Raw genomic sequence first — 15283 nt, forward strand, 5'->3', positions numbered from 1 at the left:
AACTGGGAAAAAATTGGGTTTACAGTCATAATAACCTACATGACAGAGTCTCTTTTGTATTCCGGTGTGTGTGTGTGTGTGTGTGTGTGTGTGTGTTCTTTTCTTAGGGCAATTCCCCATCTCTCCCCACTTCCCCCAGCCCCAGATATTATAAACTGCTCCTGAGCAGGTCATTCTGTGACTTAATCATCTGCGTCTCTTGTAGCAACTACTGTAGTATATCCCATGCAGTGGACATTCAATGCACACCTGGCATATAGCAGCTGCTCTATACATATTTGTTGAATAAATGAACAAGTGTTGAACTGCATGTGGTAATTACAAGAGTTGGCACAATTTCTAAAAACCAATTTTTCTTCTCAGCCCAAAATGATTGTCGCTCTAGGCGAATGCACGTTTTAGTATTTCAAGGTCAAATAAATCTGCAATAAAAATTTATCAATCACTGCACATTCAGAGCACAGTGTGATTGGGGAAGAATTTCAGCCTCAAATACAGGCATATACATTCTTTTTAACCAGTTGGTCCTCTGAAGGGCTGACAGTGGTTATAAAAGTCGGTTTGTCCTTTCCTGCGCTTATCTTTCTTTTATTTATCTTCACAGCCTCCCTATTTGGGACGGCAAAGACCCAAAAGAAGGGGAACGGCGAATCTGGCTTGCTTTGATCCTCGCGCTACCCCGTAGTGTGCGGCCGACGCAAGGGCGGCGCGCGCTTTTGAAAACGGAAGGGATTCAAAACGCAACGACTGCCTGCGAGGTGCTGTGTTGCCCGGTGGGACGCCGAGGCAGCAGCGGAGCCCTGTCGGGGGCGCTCGGAACCGGTTTCCAGGCCTGGACCTCCCGCCCCGCGGCTCCGGTAAGGAGAGCGGGTCGCGGGCGCTGGCCGCGCGTGGGCCTGGGGCGGGCCGAGGCCGCTGCGTCCGCTCGGGAACCCCGGGGGCCTGGAGGGAAAGTCGCAGCCATCGGGACCGTTAAACTGGCAATGATCGTAGGGATCATCTTTGCAACCCAAACCTGCGTGCGCGTCTCAATCACGGGAGTGGGTGGGGATTTCAAGAGAGAAAGCGCCCCTTTTTTCGAAGCTAAACCTGAACTTTTTATGGCAGCCGCGTAGCAGACAGCGACAGCTTTGGGAACCGCCGGCCTCGCAAGCTGATATTGTTTTACCAGTGGTTTTGCAGATGATCACGGTGAGGCCGGGTCTCTGGCCTGAGGCGAAACCCAGTCTTGAGGGATGTGTTCGTTATGCAGCAGATCCCAGCACTGGGTACCTGGTGGAAACAGTTCATGACCTCCGCCTAGTGCGCCCCCCTCTCGGCTCTAGGGGAGGCCAGCACTGGTGAAGGGCTGCTGGCGGGAATGGAGGCGGGAGGGGTTGAGAAAGAGTATGAACCACAGTTCCCTCCTTTGACCCTCTCTCTCAACTCCTGTTGCTTCCAAGTTTCAAAGTGACCTGAGTGAGCAGGTGAAAGGATTTTAACCAACCAGCCCTCTGTAAGTTCCCGGATCAGGGGATCAGTGGTCTGTAGCTCTACCTCCCGGAATCCTACTGACAAGTGTATGTGAGGTGTAAAGGACCTTAGACAGAGTCTGATCAGAACTTTCCCTTTTCTTTTTCATTCTACTTCTCCCCTCTATTTTGCCTTTCTTCGCAATGATCTCTTTTTTTCCCCTGTTCTTTTTTTCAATTTTTCTGCTGCCTCTTTACACTTCAGCGTTGCCAGTAGTGTCTGTGTATTTGTTTAGCTATAGGGTGGCCTAGGATCCAGAAGTTACTGACATAATCTGTTGATTAGCTTGCCGAGCCCTGTTAACTTTTTAATACTGTGTCCTAAACAGTACTCGATTTTTTTAAAACTATCCTAAATACTCCACAGACTATGAAATTCTGCCCGCAGTTATTACTGTCATTTCTTATGTATCTTCATCTAAAATAATTACAATTTTATGCTGTTGTTTTCACAAGAATCTTGTGATTTAGATTAGTATGGTTATTTAGCAATTAATTTATACAGAATGTGTATATAATATATAGAGTCTGAGATGGTTTGGGCTAGTGGCTAGAAGCCATCTATCAGACTAAGGCCTAAACTGTGTTTAGTCATGAAAAAAGTTGCCTTAGACAGCTGTGAAATGGACAGGATATGGTATATGCAGATGCAAGTAGTTTGGAGTGGAAGGTGGGACAGTCCTAGAGTGTCCTAGAATGCAATGACATTTTAAAAGATTTGTATTTAAACTAGGTGTTTTTAATTGGAGGAAGATTTTTTTTTAAACACATTCCTTTTGAATATCAAATCCTCTTTATGCTGAGAGGGGAAAAAGGGGAATGAAACTTACAAGGCAGTAAGATTTCCAGGACGCGATATTTACCGGACTTCTTTTGCATCCTCCTTTTCTGGCTCCTCCTCCAGCTGCTTTTTTCTTCATTCCTCAGAGTTGTCTTTTTTCTGTCTGCACTTCCTACGTGATCTTATCTAGTCTCTTGGCTCTAATACCATATATATGCTGAAATTGCCACAGATTTATAGCTTTAGCTTGGATCCAGACTTACATCCAACTGCCTATCTCACATTTCTGCTTGGTTATCAAATAAGGCATTCACAATTGAGTTCCTGGTCTCAGTCAGGCCACCTCTATTGTATCCTTAACTTTTATCTCATTCCTAACAAAAATACAAACATTAAGAAGTCCTATTGGTTCCACATTCAAAATATATCCAGAACCCAACCATTTCTCACCACCTCTGCTGCTGCCATCCGGATCCAAGCTACCGTTCTCTCTCCTGGATTATTGCGGGGGCTCCGTTATTGGTCTGATTGCCTCCACCCTTGTTGGTCTTTCAGTTAACAAACCCAAGCCTGAGTGATCCTGTTGAAACATAAGATGGAGTGTATCACTCCTCCGTGCAGAACCCTCCAGTAGCTTCTCATTTCTCAGTAAAAGTTAAAATCCTTACTGTTACTAGAGCTCTTTGAATAAGTCATTGTCCTTACAGCTGAAGTGCTCTACCTGATACACCATCCTCTCTCCCAACTCTGATTTCATCTCCATCTCCCTCATGCTAGCTCTGTGGACTTTGCTTATCCTTGGACGTTTCTGCCTCAAGGTCTTTGTACGGTTGACCCTTAAGCAACATGGGTTTGAACTGCGTGGGTCTACTTTTTTTTTTCTTTCTCCCTTCTTTTTCATCCTCCTCCACTCTTTCTATGTTAGGTGTCATATGCTGTTCTCGTTGTATATCCCTTGACTGACTTTGTGGGTAGCTGATTTAATTTTGCATTTGATTAGCAATTGATTGGTCTACTTCTTTTACTGTGGTTTTATTTTCTCTGGTGACAGTCTTAGGAGAACTTCCATCTAGAGCATTCCCTTTAAAATACACTGTAGGGATGGTTTGTGGGACATAAATTCCCTTAACTTTTGCTTATCTGGAAATTGTTTAATTCTTCCTTCACAAATTTAAATGATAATCTTTCTGGGTAGAGTATTCTTGGTTGGAGGCCCTTCTATTTCATTGCATTGAATACATCATGCTATTCCCTTCTGGCCTGTAAGGTTTCTGCTGAGAAGTCTGATGATAGTCTGATGGCTTTTCCTTTGTGGTGATCTTTTCTCTCTCTCTGGCTGCTTTTAATACTCTTTCCTTGTCCTTGATCTTTTCCATTTTAATTATTGTATGTCTTGGTGTTGTCTTCCTTGGGTCCCTTGTGTTGGGAGATCGGTGCACTTCCATGGCCGGAGAGACTATTTCCTTCCCCAGATTGGGGAAGTTTTCAGCAATTATTTCTTCAAAAACACTTTCTATTCCTTTTTCTCTCTTCTTCTTCTTCTGGTACCTCTGTAATGCAAATATTACTCCATTTGGATTGGTCACACAGTTCTCTTAACATTCTTTCATTCCTAGAGCTCTTTTTTCTCTCTGTGCCTCAGCTTCTTTGTAGTCCTGTTCTCTAATTTCTATTCCATTTACCGTCTCCTCTACCTCATCTAATCTGCTTCTAAATCCTCCATTGTATGTTTCATTTCAGCTACTGTATTATTTAAGGGATCTATCTCCCTCCTGAATCTGTCCCTTAGCTCTTGAATATTTTTCTGTAGCTCCATTAGCATGCTTATGACTTCTTTTCTGAATTCTTTTTCAGGAAGATTGGTGATTTTAGTTTCACTGAGCTTTCTTTCTGGTGTTTGAGGGATTTTGGATTGAACAAGGTTTTTCTGCCTTTTCATAATCCTATTGGATAATGAGAAATATTAGATTTGTGTAGGCTGTGCCCTCTAGTGCCCAGAAGCTCTGCTTTTTGGAGCTGCCCAGCACTTAGAGCAATGGTAGTGGTTGCAGGGGAACAGTGCCAGTGCCTACTCTAAAGAGAGAGCTCTTTTCTGCTTCCCAGCCGCAGTCCCTGCCTCCACTGTCAGGGCCAGTGAGCCGCTCACGCAGGGAGCAGCCTCTGTGTTAAGCCCCTAAGCTGCTGTAGGCAGGGCTGCCCTCCTGTTGGCATGGAGCGATGGTGGGGGTCACAGGCGAGCCACGCTGATGCCTGCCAGGAGGACAGAGCTCTTTCCTGCTTCCTGGCAGCAGTGCCTGCCTCCACTGTCAGGGCCAGTGAGCCACGTGTGCTGGGAGCAGCCTCTGCACTAAGCCTGTGTAGTTGCCTAGGAGGGGCTGTGCTCCATCTGGTCTGGAGCGATGGCGGGGGCAGAAGATTTGCACACAGGTGCTGGCCAGGAGGAAGGAGCTGCAATCTGCTTATCATGGTGGGGGGCCTCGGGGCTGCTCTGTAATCCTTGCCCCTTTAGCAGCCCTCAGTGTTGGGAAGTCTTTCAAAGGGCCTGCCTTTTTTTGTTCCAGAGCAGCCAGTTATGGGAACCTGTTCTCCACAAGCGGCTGGAATCTCAGCCTCTGACTTTGCTTTTCAACCCCTCTGATCTGCAGAGCACCATGCAATGTGGGTTTGTGCTCCCAGAGTAGATTTCTAGGGCTGGGTATTTAGCAGTCCTGGGCTTCTACTCCCTCCCTGCTCTGATTCTCTTCCTCCTGCTGGTGAGCTGTGGTGGGAGGGAGTACTCGGGTCCTGTTGGGTCATGGCTTTGTTACTTTACCCTTTTCCATTAGATGTTCTCTTTTTCCAGACGTAGACTGGCTGGTGCAATCTTATTTCTGGTCACTCTTTTAGGAATAGTTGTATTTGTTGTGTTTTACTATTATATGTGGTTTTGGGATGAGATTTCTGCCTCACTTCTCATGCCACATTTTTTCAAATCCTTCACGGGTCTACGTATACGTGGGTTTTTTTCAATAAGTATACTGAAAAACATTTTGGAGATTTGTGACAATTTGAAAAAGCTTGCATATGAACTGTGTAGCCTAGAAATGTTGAAAAAATTAAGAGAAAGATATGTCTTGAATGCATAAAATGTATGTAGGTAATAGTCTGTTTTATTATTTAGCACATAAAATCAACAATAGATTTTTAGTAGTTAAGTTTGGGGGGAGCCACAAGTTATATCTGGATTTTTGACTCCATAGGGCTTTGAGTGTCCCTAAACCCAGATTTGTTCAAGAGTCAACTGTATTTATTATTTACCCTGTCTGGCAGACTCCCTTAGATGTTTGCGTGGGCTAGCTCCTGCAATACCTTCAAATTACACCTTATCAAAGAGACCTCCCGTGACCACCCTAATTCAAATTCCAAGCTCCTTCTCAACACTTTGTCTCCCTTCATTGGTTTATATTTGCCCTGAATATATGTCATTATCTGATATATTTATCTTATTGTTTGTTTGGGTCTCATGCGATGTGTCTCCAGTGCTTAGAACAGAGCCTAGTACATGGTACATGCTCACTAAGTATATGGGAACTAATGGGGTGAAGCTTCTCGTTGGGTAGAGAGAAGTCTTGTAAACTCATTGAGATGCTTCTTTACAACTCCCTGTAAGGGAAGATGAAGGAAGATGGGAGAAGGGGTCTCAGAATCAGTAGAAATATCTCCTCCAACCCACTCTGTTAAAATAGTTTATCCTTCCCCAAATGTCTGAAACTTGTTCCAGAAAAACGTACTCCTTCATTTTAGCTAAAAATGTCACTTGATAAAATTAATATATTTTGGCAAGTGCTCAAAAGGGGATCTTCAGTGTTCTAAATTCCAGGAAATATGAAGACATGGTGATTGTAGCTACATTTAAAGAAAATTAACAGCGTCTCATTAACAGACAAGTAAAGGTGGGCATTTGAGATGCTTTTTTCTTGGCACAGCATTTTTAAAGATGCTGTTTACTAAGGGCTCTATAAAAAATTTAAATAAATGTTCTCTCTGCCTCCCAATTTTTATAGACAAACCAAACAATCTTACAGACATGTAGGAACAGTTTGCTTTATAATAATCTAATATAAAAGTTAACTTTTTCAAAAAAGAAAAAGTAATTTAAAATGTTTTTACAAAAACAATTCTTTAAGAAGCATCTTACAGAGGAAATAAAAAGCTTGGATTAAATTGCTTGTGTATGCAGTATATACATTTAATTTTCATAGACAATTTAAACATAGCAAGCTTATTGAGATGTAATTCATGTCATAAAATTAAGTCTTTGAACGTGTATAGTTCAGTGGTTTTGGAATAGTTAGAATTGAATATTTTAAACCACATCCTGATTTTAGAACATCTTCATTAATCCCAAATGAAACCCCATGCCCACCAGCAGTCACTTCACATTCTCCCTTCCCCCCAGCCCCTTGCAATACTCATCTATTTTCTGTCAATGGATTTGCCTATTCTGGACATTTCATGTAAATGGAATCATAAAAGTAGCTTCTTGTGTATGGCTTCTTTCACTTAGTATAATGTTTTCAAGGTCCATTCATGTTGTCATACGTGTCAATACTTCATTCCTTTTTATAACTGAATAATATCCTATTTTACAGAATATGTTATTGAATGATATTCTGTGTGTGTATTGTATACCATATTTTGTTTATCCATTCATCATCTGATTGATATTCCTGTTTACTCTTTTTTGGCTGTTAAGAATCATGCTGCTTGCTTAGACAAATTCTTTAAAGGACATAAAATACCGATTAATAACTGGCCCTGGGAAGTATGAGCAGGAGACTTAATTTTTTGGTACTGGTAACATTTTTTCAAAACCAAATGCATGTAGTATTTTTTATTTTTTATTTATTTTATTTTATTTTTTTTTTATTGAAGGGTAGTTGACACACAGTATTACATTACATTAGTTTCAGGTGTACAACACAGTGATTCAACATTTATATACATGATAATTCTAGGTACCAGCTGTCACCATACCAAGTTGTTACAATATTTTGACTATATTCCTTATGCTATACATTACATCCCGGTTACTTATTTATTTTACAATTGGAAGTGTGTTTATATATATATATATTTTTTGTGTGTGTGTGTGAGGGCATCTCTCATATTTATTGATCAAATAGTTGTTAACAACAATAAAATTCTGTATAGGTGGGTCAATACTCAATGCACAATCATTAATCCACCCCAAGCCTGATTTTCGTCAGTCTCCAATCTTCTGATGCATAACGAACAAGTTCTTACATGGAGAACAAATTCTTACATAGTGAATAAGTTACATGGTGAACAGTACAAGGGCAGTCATCACAGAAGCTTTCGGTTTTGTTCATGCATTATGAACTATAAACAGTTCAAATATGAATATTCATTTGATTTTTAAACTTGATTTATATGTGGATACCACATTTCTCTCTTTATTATTATTATTTTTAATAAAATGCTGAAGTGGTAGGTAGATACGAGATAAAGGTAGAAAACAGAGTTTAGTGTTGTAAGAGAGCAAATGTAGATGATCAGGTGTGTGCCTGTAGACTATGTGTTAATCCGAGCTAGACAAGGGCAATAAACATCTATGTTGCATGTAGTATTTTTTAATTAAAACAAAAAAAACAAACAATCCAATCTTTAATAATATGGCCTTGGGTAAGTAATTGTACCTCTCTGGGTTTCAGTTTTCTCCTCATAATAAGATTAGAATGGTAAAATAAATGATAAATTGGAATAATAAAATATTTGTTATAGTCTTTTTCAGTTTTCAAATTTTATGTTTATATGATAAAATAAGTGATAGCATTATAGGAATTTTTTCTTTGTGAATGAAAATTGTATCCCTTATAATTGCAGTGTAACTTTCCATTTATTTTCATCGTAGGACCTAATGGAAGGTCACCTAATGGAAGGACCTAGACCTTCCATTATTACGGTGGAAGAAGTCAGTAATTTCAAGACACCAACTAAATTATCTGAAAAAAAGAAACCTGGTAAGATAGATGCAAAACCTTTTAAAATTATTATTGCTTTCGAAATGTCTTAGTATTATTGTAGTTTGATCCTTTATTATGTTTCATACACAGTTTTAGATTAAGTCCTCTTTATAATGTTGATCTTAACAAATAAGATTTATTTTATAGGCCAGGGCTTGGTCATTAGTGGGCTAGTTTTAGTCTAACAAATTTGGAGGTTCTCCCTTGTGAAGAATTAATTTAACGTGCACATTGAGGAACTACTTTAACTTTTCCCCCTCATACGTCATTGCTCTTATGAGGGAAAGATGTTTTCCAAGGCAGTTCAATGGATGATGAATAATCTTTTCAACAAATGAAAGCAATTGGATATCCATATGCAAATTGACCCTCAGCTCACATCATATACAAAAATGGCTAAAATTATAAAAGTTCTTAAAGATAACAAGAGAAATGTTACTCATTTCTAAATAAAGATTTTTTTATATTGGCCCTGCATTCTGCAACTATGCTAAACTTACCTATTCTATTAGCTTTTTTTATAGATTGCTTAGTATTTTGTACATAGTTGGTAATGTTGTAGATGAATAAAGACAATTTTACTTTTCTTTCCCAGTCTGTATTACTTTATTTCTTTTTTCTTTACTTATGGCACTTGATCCAGTATATTTTTGAATAGTAGAGGGGTGACTGGACATACGTGCCTTGTTTGCAGGAAGTATCTTGTTAGATACAGTTTTTTCACAAATGTCATTTATCAGTTTGAGGAATTTTCCTTTTACTCCTGGTTAGTATCATTAGTGGGTGTTGAACTTTGTCAAGTGCTTTTTCAGAATTTATTGAGTTAAAGTTCTCTTTTTCCAGTTGGTTAATGTGGTAAATTACATTAACTTTCAAGTGCTAAACAAACTTTCATTCCCGAAGTAAATCCAGTTTGGTCATGATGTATTTTACATATTGCTTGGTTCAAATGGCTAATATTTTCTGTGGTCATGAGAGATATTGGACTTTCTGGTTGTCTTTTTTTGGAATGTCTGTCTAGTTTTGGTACTAGGATATCTGTATTCATAATTTTCTCTTCAAGAGTATATGTAGAATTGATAGTATTTCTTCCATAACTGGTTGAATTCTGCAGTAAAGCCATGTGGGCCGGGCCTGGAGTTTTCTTAGTAGGCACATTTTAACTGGGCTATTTAAGTTACATATTTCTTATTGTGTAAGCTTTGTTAGTGTTCTTCAAGGAATTTATCCCTTCTCCGTGTTAAATTCATTGGCATAAAGTTATTCATGATATACTGTTATTACCCTTCTAATGTCAGTAGGATCTGTGGTGATAGCTCCTTCATTTCTGATACTGATATTTTGTATTTTCTTTCTTCCGTGATCAGACTAATCTGAGGTTTAAACATTTCGTTGAATGTTTCATGCTCTTGAAAAATAATATTTTCTGCTGTTTTTGGGTGCAATGTCCCATAAATGTCAGTTAGGTCAAATAGGTTGACTTGTTTTATTCAGGTCTTCCATAGCCATATTGATTTTCTTTTTACTTATTCTATTACTGACAGAGAAGTGACTTCCAACTGTAATTCTTGGTTTGTCTATTTTTTTCTTTCAGTTGTTGCTTTATGTATTCTGAAGCTTGTTATGAGATACAGGCACATTTAAGATGGCTATTCCTTTTGATGAATTTACCCCTTCACTCTTATGAAATATCCTTTGTCTAGTGTTGTACTCTCTGTTCAAAGTCTTATGTGATATTAACAGAACAACTCCAGTTTTATTTTTCTTAGTGTTTGAATGGTATATGTTTTCTAGCCTTTTACTTTTAACCCGTTTGTGTTTTTATTTAAAGTGAGTTTATTATAGACAGCATGTAGTTTTATCTTGTTTTGTTTTTACCCATTTGGACAACTTCTACCTTTAATTGGACTGTTTGGCCATTAGCCACATGTGGCAATTTAAATTTAGGTTCAAATGAATTAAAATGAAATAAAATTACAAATTTAGTTCCTCAGTTGTACAAGCCACATTTCAAGTGCTCAGTAACCGCATATGGCTAGTGCTTACTGTACTGGACAGCATAGACATAGAACATTTCCATCATGACAAAGTTCTATTGGACAACACTGTTCAGACCATTTACACTTAACGTAATTCTCAATGGTTGGATTAAATCTATTTTGCTCTTGTCCTGTAGCTCACTGATGATTATTTTTTCTACTCTTTATGTGCTTTATTTCTGGTAGTTTTTGTTGCTTTGTCTTAAAATTCAGCTTTTCTTCTGCTCTACGATGATGTTTTTCTTATCCATTGTATTTTACATTTCTTGAAGTCCATTAGGATCTTTTTTACATCTTTTTCTTTCCTTGTTATATTCACATTTCCTTTGTATTATTGAGTATATTTTAAAAATTTATGTCTTAAGGTTCTTGTCTGCTAATTCTATATCACTGTCACTTTATGCTTTGTTTCTATTGGTTTATTTTTCTGCTGTTCTAGGTCATCTTTTTTGCTTCTTTTATGTCTGGTAACTTTTTATTGGCTGCTGGACAGTTTACATTGGTGAGTGCTGGATTTTGTTATTGTTTTGGAGGGTGTGTGATCTTGTTATGTCACAGTTAAGTCACCTGACCATTAATTGAATTTTGCTTTTAAGCTTTGTTCTAAGCTTTTTCCTTGGACTAAAATTTAACTGTACTACTAAGCTGTGACCCTGACCCTTTATAGATAGAACTTTACTGAATACCTTGTATGTTACGGGTTACTACACTCTGGCTGATTGTACGGGAACTATTCCTAGACCTGTGTTATCTTTACACAGTAATTGTGTAGCCTACTGCTTGTGTTTGGTGCTTTCTCTGACTTTGGAGAGTTCTATCCACTTAAGAATTTAGCCGAACCCTCAAAGGGAGATCTCCAGGCCCCCGGGGCTTTCTTGCTTTGTAGCTCCCTCTGTGCTCCAGATTCCTAGCTACTTATGTCTCCTTGATCTGTGATTTCTGTTTCCTCAATTTGACAAGACCTCTGGGCTGTGCTTCTCTGAAACAGCCTTTGAGCATTAAGTAACAGCAATGACAGAGCTCATATCATTTGTCAGAGTTCACAACCCTGCTCTGCCTATTGTCAGGTATCTATCTGGAAACCATTATATGTCGTCAAGTTTTCTAGTTGCTTATGGTGAGGTGGCACTTCTGGAAGCAGTTAATTTTTTCATGAGCAATGTTGGACTCTTCTATCTCTTTTAATGACTGTATGATGCTCTATAATATAGATATACTATGATTATGACTGTAATGATGTTTACTTAGGTTTTTTTGTTTGTTTTTGCAGCCACAAAAGCAAATCCCAGTATTCAGACGTGTGCATGCATGTCCATGTGTGATGTCTTTGGGCACCTGCTATAGCACAGTCATTGGCACACTTTTTGTAAATGGTAGATAGTAAATAATTTAGGCTTTATGGGCCACAAAGGGACTTTGTTGCACATTCTTCTCTATTTTTTAAATCATTTTAAAATGTAAAAAACATTCTTAGCTTGTGGGCCATGTGAAAACAGGCTGTTTGCTGAGCCCTGCTTCAGTGATATTGTAAGACAGAGCTCCAAAAGTAGACTTGCTCTAAGGGTACCCTTTTAAGATCAGGGTAGCTAGTTTCACATTGCTCTCCAAAGACTGTGCCATAAATACTCTTAACAACAGAGTGTTGTGTAGGTTGCATTTGTGGAGGTTTTTTTCAAATACTGATTTTATTTTTTGTTTTTCTGACATTTAGCATTATGTTCAAATCCATGTATAAATATTCCTGCCTCTCCATTCATGCAGAAGCTTGGCTTTGGTACTGGGGTCAGTGTCTACCTTATGAAAAGGTGAGTATAAGATTTCAGATTAACCTTTTTCCATGGAACCATAGTTTTCCTGTACTTGGAGACAACAATGAATATGAAAATTCAGATACTCAGATTCAGGGTATGTTGCTGATCCAGCCTGACTGACCACTGTATTCCAGTCCTAGAACCTTTTACAACTTGCCAGAGCTCTGCCTCGTATACTTTTCTTGTAGCTTTCTCCTGGTGGATTATTGGAGGAGTAATTCACCTTACAGCTTTTCCTTGGCTTGTGTGGGAAAGGAACAGGACACAGGAAAGGGGCTTCTGTGTACTAAGCAGGATTCCCAATAAAACCTCAAAGAGGCTACCAGTGTTGAGGGATTTGACTGCTAATCTCATCTATCTGGAGAGTTCTGAAGATAATCTCTTCTAAAGAAGTTAAAGGTTTTATTTATATCATTTTTGTTCAGTAAGAAGGGTAAATATAGGATTTTAAAGGAAAACTGTGTTAAAAGAAAAATGAAATACTAGAATTGGTGCTAATAGCTAATATAGACGCCAAACACATTTGTTTAAAAAGTTGTTTTACTCATTACTCTGAACTTAGCTTCATGGTTTCTAAGTGGCAAACAACTAAGTCATTATGTATTCCTTAATGCACTCTTCAGAAAGTCCAGCCCAGCATAGTGTTAGCTTCATCTAGGTTTATATTGTCTCCAAATAGAAATGCTTTATTTAATAAAAACTGCTGAGTTGAGAATAGCATAGCAAGTATATAGAACTAGGTGTTCATGAGCATTTTTGCAGTTTAAACACTCTCTTTGTGTGTTTTTGTGCTTTTTGTTTTGTGGACATTTGTTTTATATGGTCTAAAAATTCTTGTCTAAGTTACTTTGAAAGAAAAAATTCTCATGTGTTCATGGCTAGTTTCACTTTTTTTTCCCTTGTAAAAAACATGTTTTTAAATATAAAGTGTATCATTGACAAAGTCATAGGGAATGTGACTTAATTAGAAAGCTTCATGTGGCTGATACTGAAGAACAGCAGGTCCTGCCTGACCCTCCCCCTCCGCATAGCGTGGCCCTGGCAGTTGGCTTTTCCCTTGACTGGTAATCTGGAAAGTTCCTGTTTTCTCCAGTGAATTGGATCCTGTTTTTCTGTATCTTATGTTGTACTGTTTCTTGTTTTACATCTTATTTTGTTTGAGGACATCTGGTAGCTCCCCATGAAAAGACGCACAGGAGATACATTTTTAAGAATTTGCATTTCTGAACATGTTTTCATTTTACCCTCATCCTTGAATGGCCCTTTTTATTTTCTAGGTTGGTATTCTCGTTTGGAAATAATTTTCCTCCTGAATTTGAGGACATTGTTCCATTGTCTATTAACTTGCAGTGTTGCTTGTGAGAATTCTGAAGTCTTTCTTTTTGTGTAATCTGTTTTATGTTTTCTGTCCCTCTCACTGTCCTGGAACCGTGTATGATCTTCTGTTTGTCACCAGTATTCTTCACTTTCACAATGACAGGCATGGGTGTGGGCCTCTTGGAATCTGAAAATTCCTGTTATTAAATTTGGGGGAATTAATTTTTTTATATTGTTTTGTTGATAGTTTTCACCCCTGTTTTTCTGTCCTTTATCTGGAACTCCTATTATTTGGATGGTGAGCTTACTGGGCAGATCTCTGATCCACCTTTTTTGTTGTTGTTGTGAAATTTTCTGGGAGATATCACAACTTCATCTTCTGATACTTCTGTTGAGTTTTTTATTTTTGTCTATATTGTTTTTATTAATTATATGAAAATTTTCCTTTGGAAATGATGGTCTAATTTACCTGAAGAAAACAAGATCCCTGATTTAAAAAGACATATGCACCCCTATGTTTATCACAGCACTATTTACAATAGCCAAGATATGGAAGCAACCTAAGTGTCCATCAGTAGATGAATGGATAAAGATGTGTGTATGTAGAATGTACATATACACAATGGAATATTATTCAGCCATAAGAAGAAAACAAAGCCTACCATTTGCAACAACATGGGTGGAGCTAGAGGGTATTATGCTCAGTGAAGTAAGCCAGGTGGAGAAAGACAAGTACCAAATGATTTCCCTCATCTGTGGAGTATAACTAAAGGAATGAAATAGCAGCAGACTCAGAGACTCCAAGAAGGGACTTGCGGTTACCGAAGGGAAGGGGTGTGGGAGGGAGAAGGGGATTGAGGGGCATTATGATTAGCACACATAATGTAGGTGGGTCACAGGGAAGGCAGTACGGCACGGAGAAGACAAGTAGTGACTCGGTAGCATCTTACTACGCAGATGGGCAGTGACTGCAGTGGGAGGGAGGGGGGCTTGATAATGTGGGTGAATGTTGGAACCACAGTACTGCTCATGTGACCTTCATAAGATTGTATATCAATAACACCTTAATAAAAAATAAAAATAATAATAATAAATGACATCCTAAGTCTTTGGGGCTGGTAGAAATGTTCTATATTTTGATCTGGTTGTTGATCACACAGGTATACATACACATCTGAAAACGCACTGAGCATTTAGTGTGCGTGTGGTCATGAATTACTCTGCTCCTGTGTGGCTCACAGGCTCTCAGTTAGCCAGTAAACCTGAGGCTAAAGGCATCTGCTGTAGCGCCTTCCAAAGCCAGTCTCCTGTATTCAGAACCTGGGGGCCGGGCTGGGCCGGGCCGCTGCCTACTGATACAGAACCCGGGAAGGTAACTAGGAATCCACCTGCTTTCTAAATAACTTTCAAGAAGTTCATTGGGACTGTTAAGTCAGTTACTTTCATCTGCTTTCCAAGCTTCCAGAGTTTGTTACTATCTCCTCTTCATTATTTTCATCCTTCTTGATGGGTGTATATCTTAAAATATCCATTTGCTTTTATTCTAAGGGGCCTGGGTGGGATCAAAATTATATGTGTATATATGTTTTAAGGGATCAAAATTATATGTATATATTTGTTGGTGAAGAATCGTCTGTTATTCTTATGCTCATGAGGTAATACAAGGCTACCATTTTAATCCAGAGGTCTCTATTTCTTAATGTTAAATCAAGTTTGCATTCCTAGTTCAGTGTAGTAGTGATATATTATTATTTTTTAATAAACTGGATTCATTTGCTATTTGTTTAGAATATTTGCA

At 38.6% G+C, this 15283-nt stretch overlaps 1 protein-coding gene across 2 annotated transcripts in view; it reads left to right on the forward strand.

Annotated features, from left to right (window-relative positions):
• Window positions 1-714: 714 nt before the first annotated feature.
• The window catches only part of PBK (PDZ binding kinase), a 30340-nt gene continuing 15771 nt past the window's right edge, over window positions 715-15283 (forward strand). For both annotated transcript variants that reach the window (XM_057507001.1, XM_057507023.1), the window contains exons 1-3: window positions 715-857; window positions 8207-8315; window positions 12069-12162. In XM_057507001.1, coding sequence (XP_057362984.1) covers window positions 8213-8315; window positions 12069-12162 — 197 coding nt within the window. In that variant the 5' untranslated portion in view covers window positions 715-857; window positions 8207-8212. The remainder of the gene's footprint in view (window positions 858-8206; window positions 8316-12068; window positions 12163-15283) is intronic.

The sequence above is a fragment of the Manis pentadactyla genome, chromosome 1, assembly GCF_030020395.1.
Source record: "Manis pentadactyla isolate mManPen7 chromosome 1, mManPen7.hap1, whole genome shotgun sequence".
Taxonomy (NCBI): Eukaryota; Metazoa; Chordata; class Mammalia; order Pholidota; family Manidae; genus Manis; species Manis pentadactyla.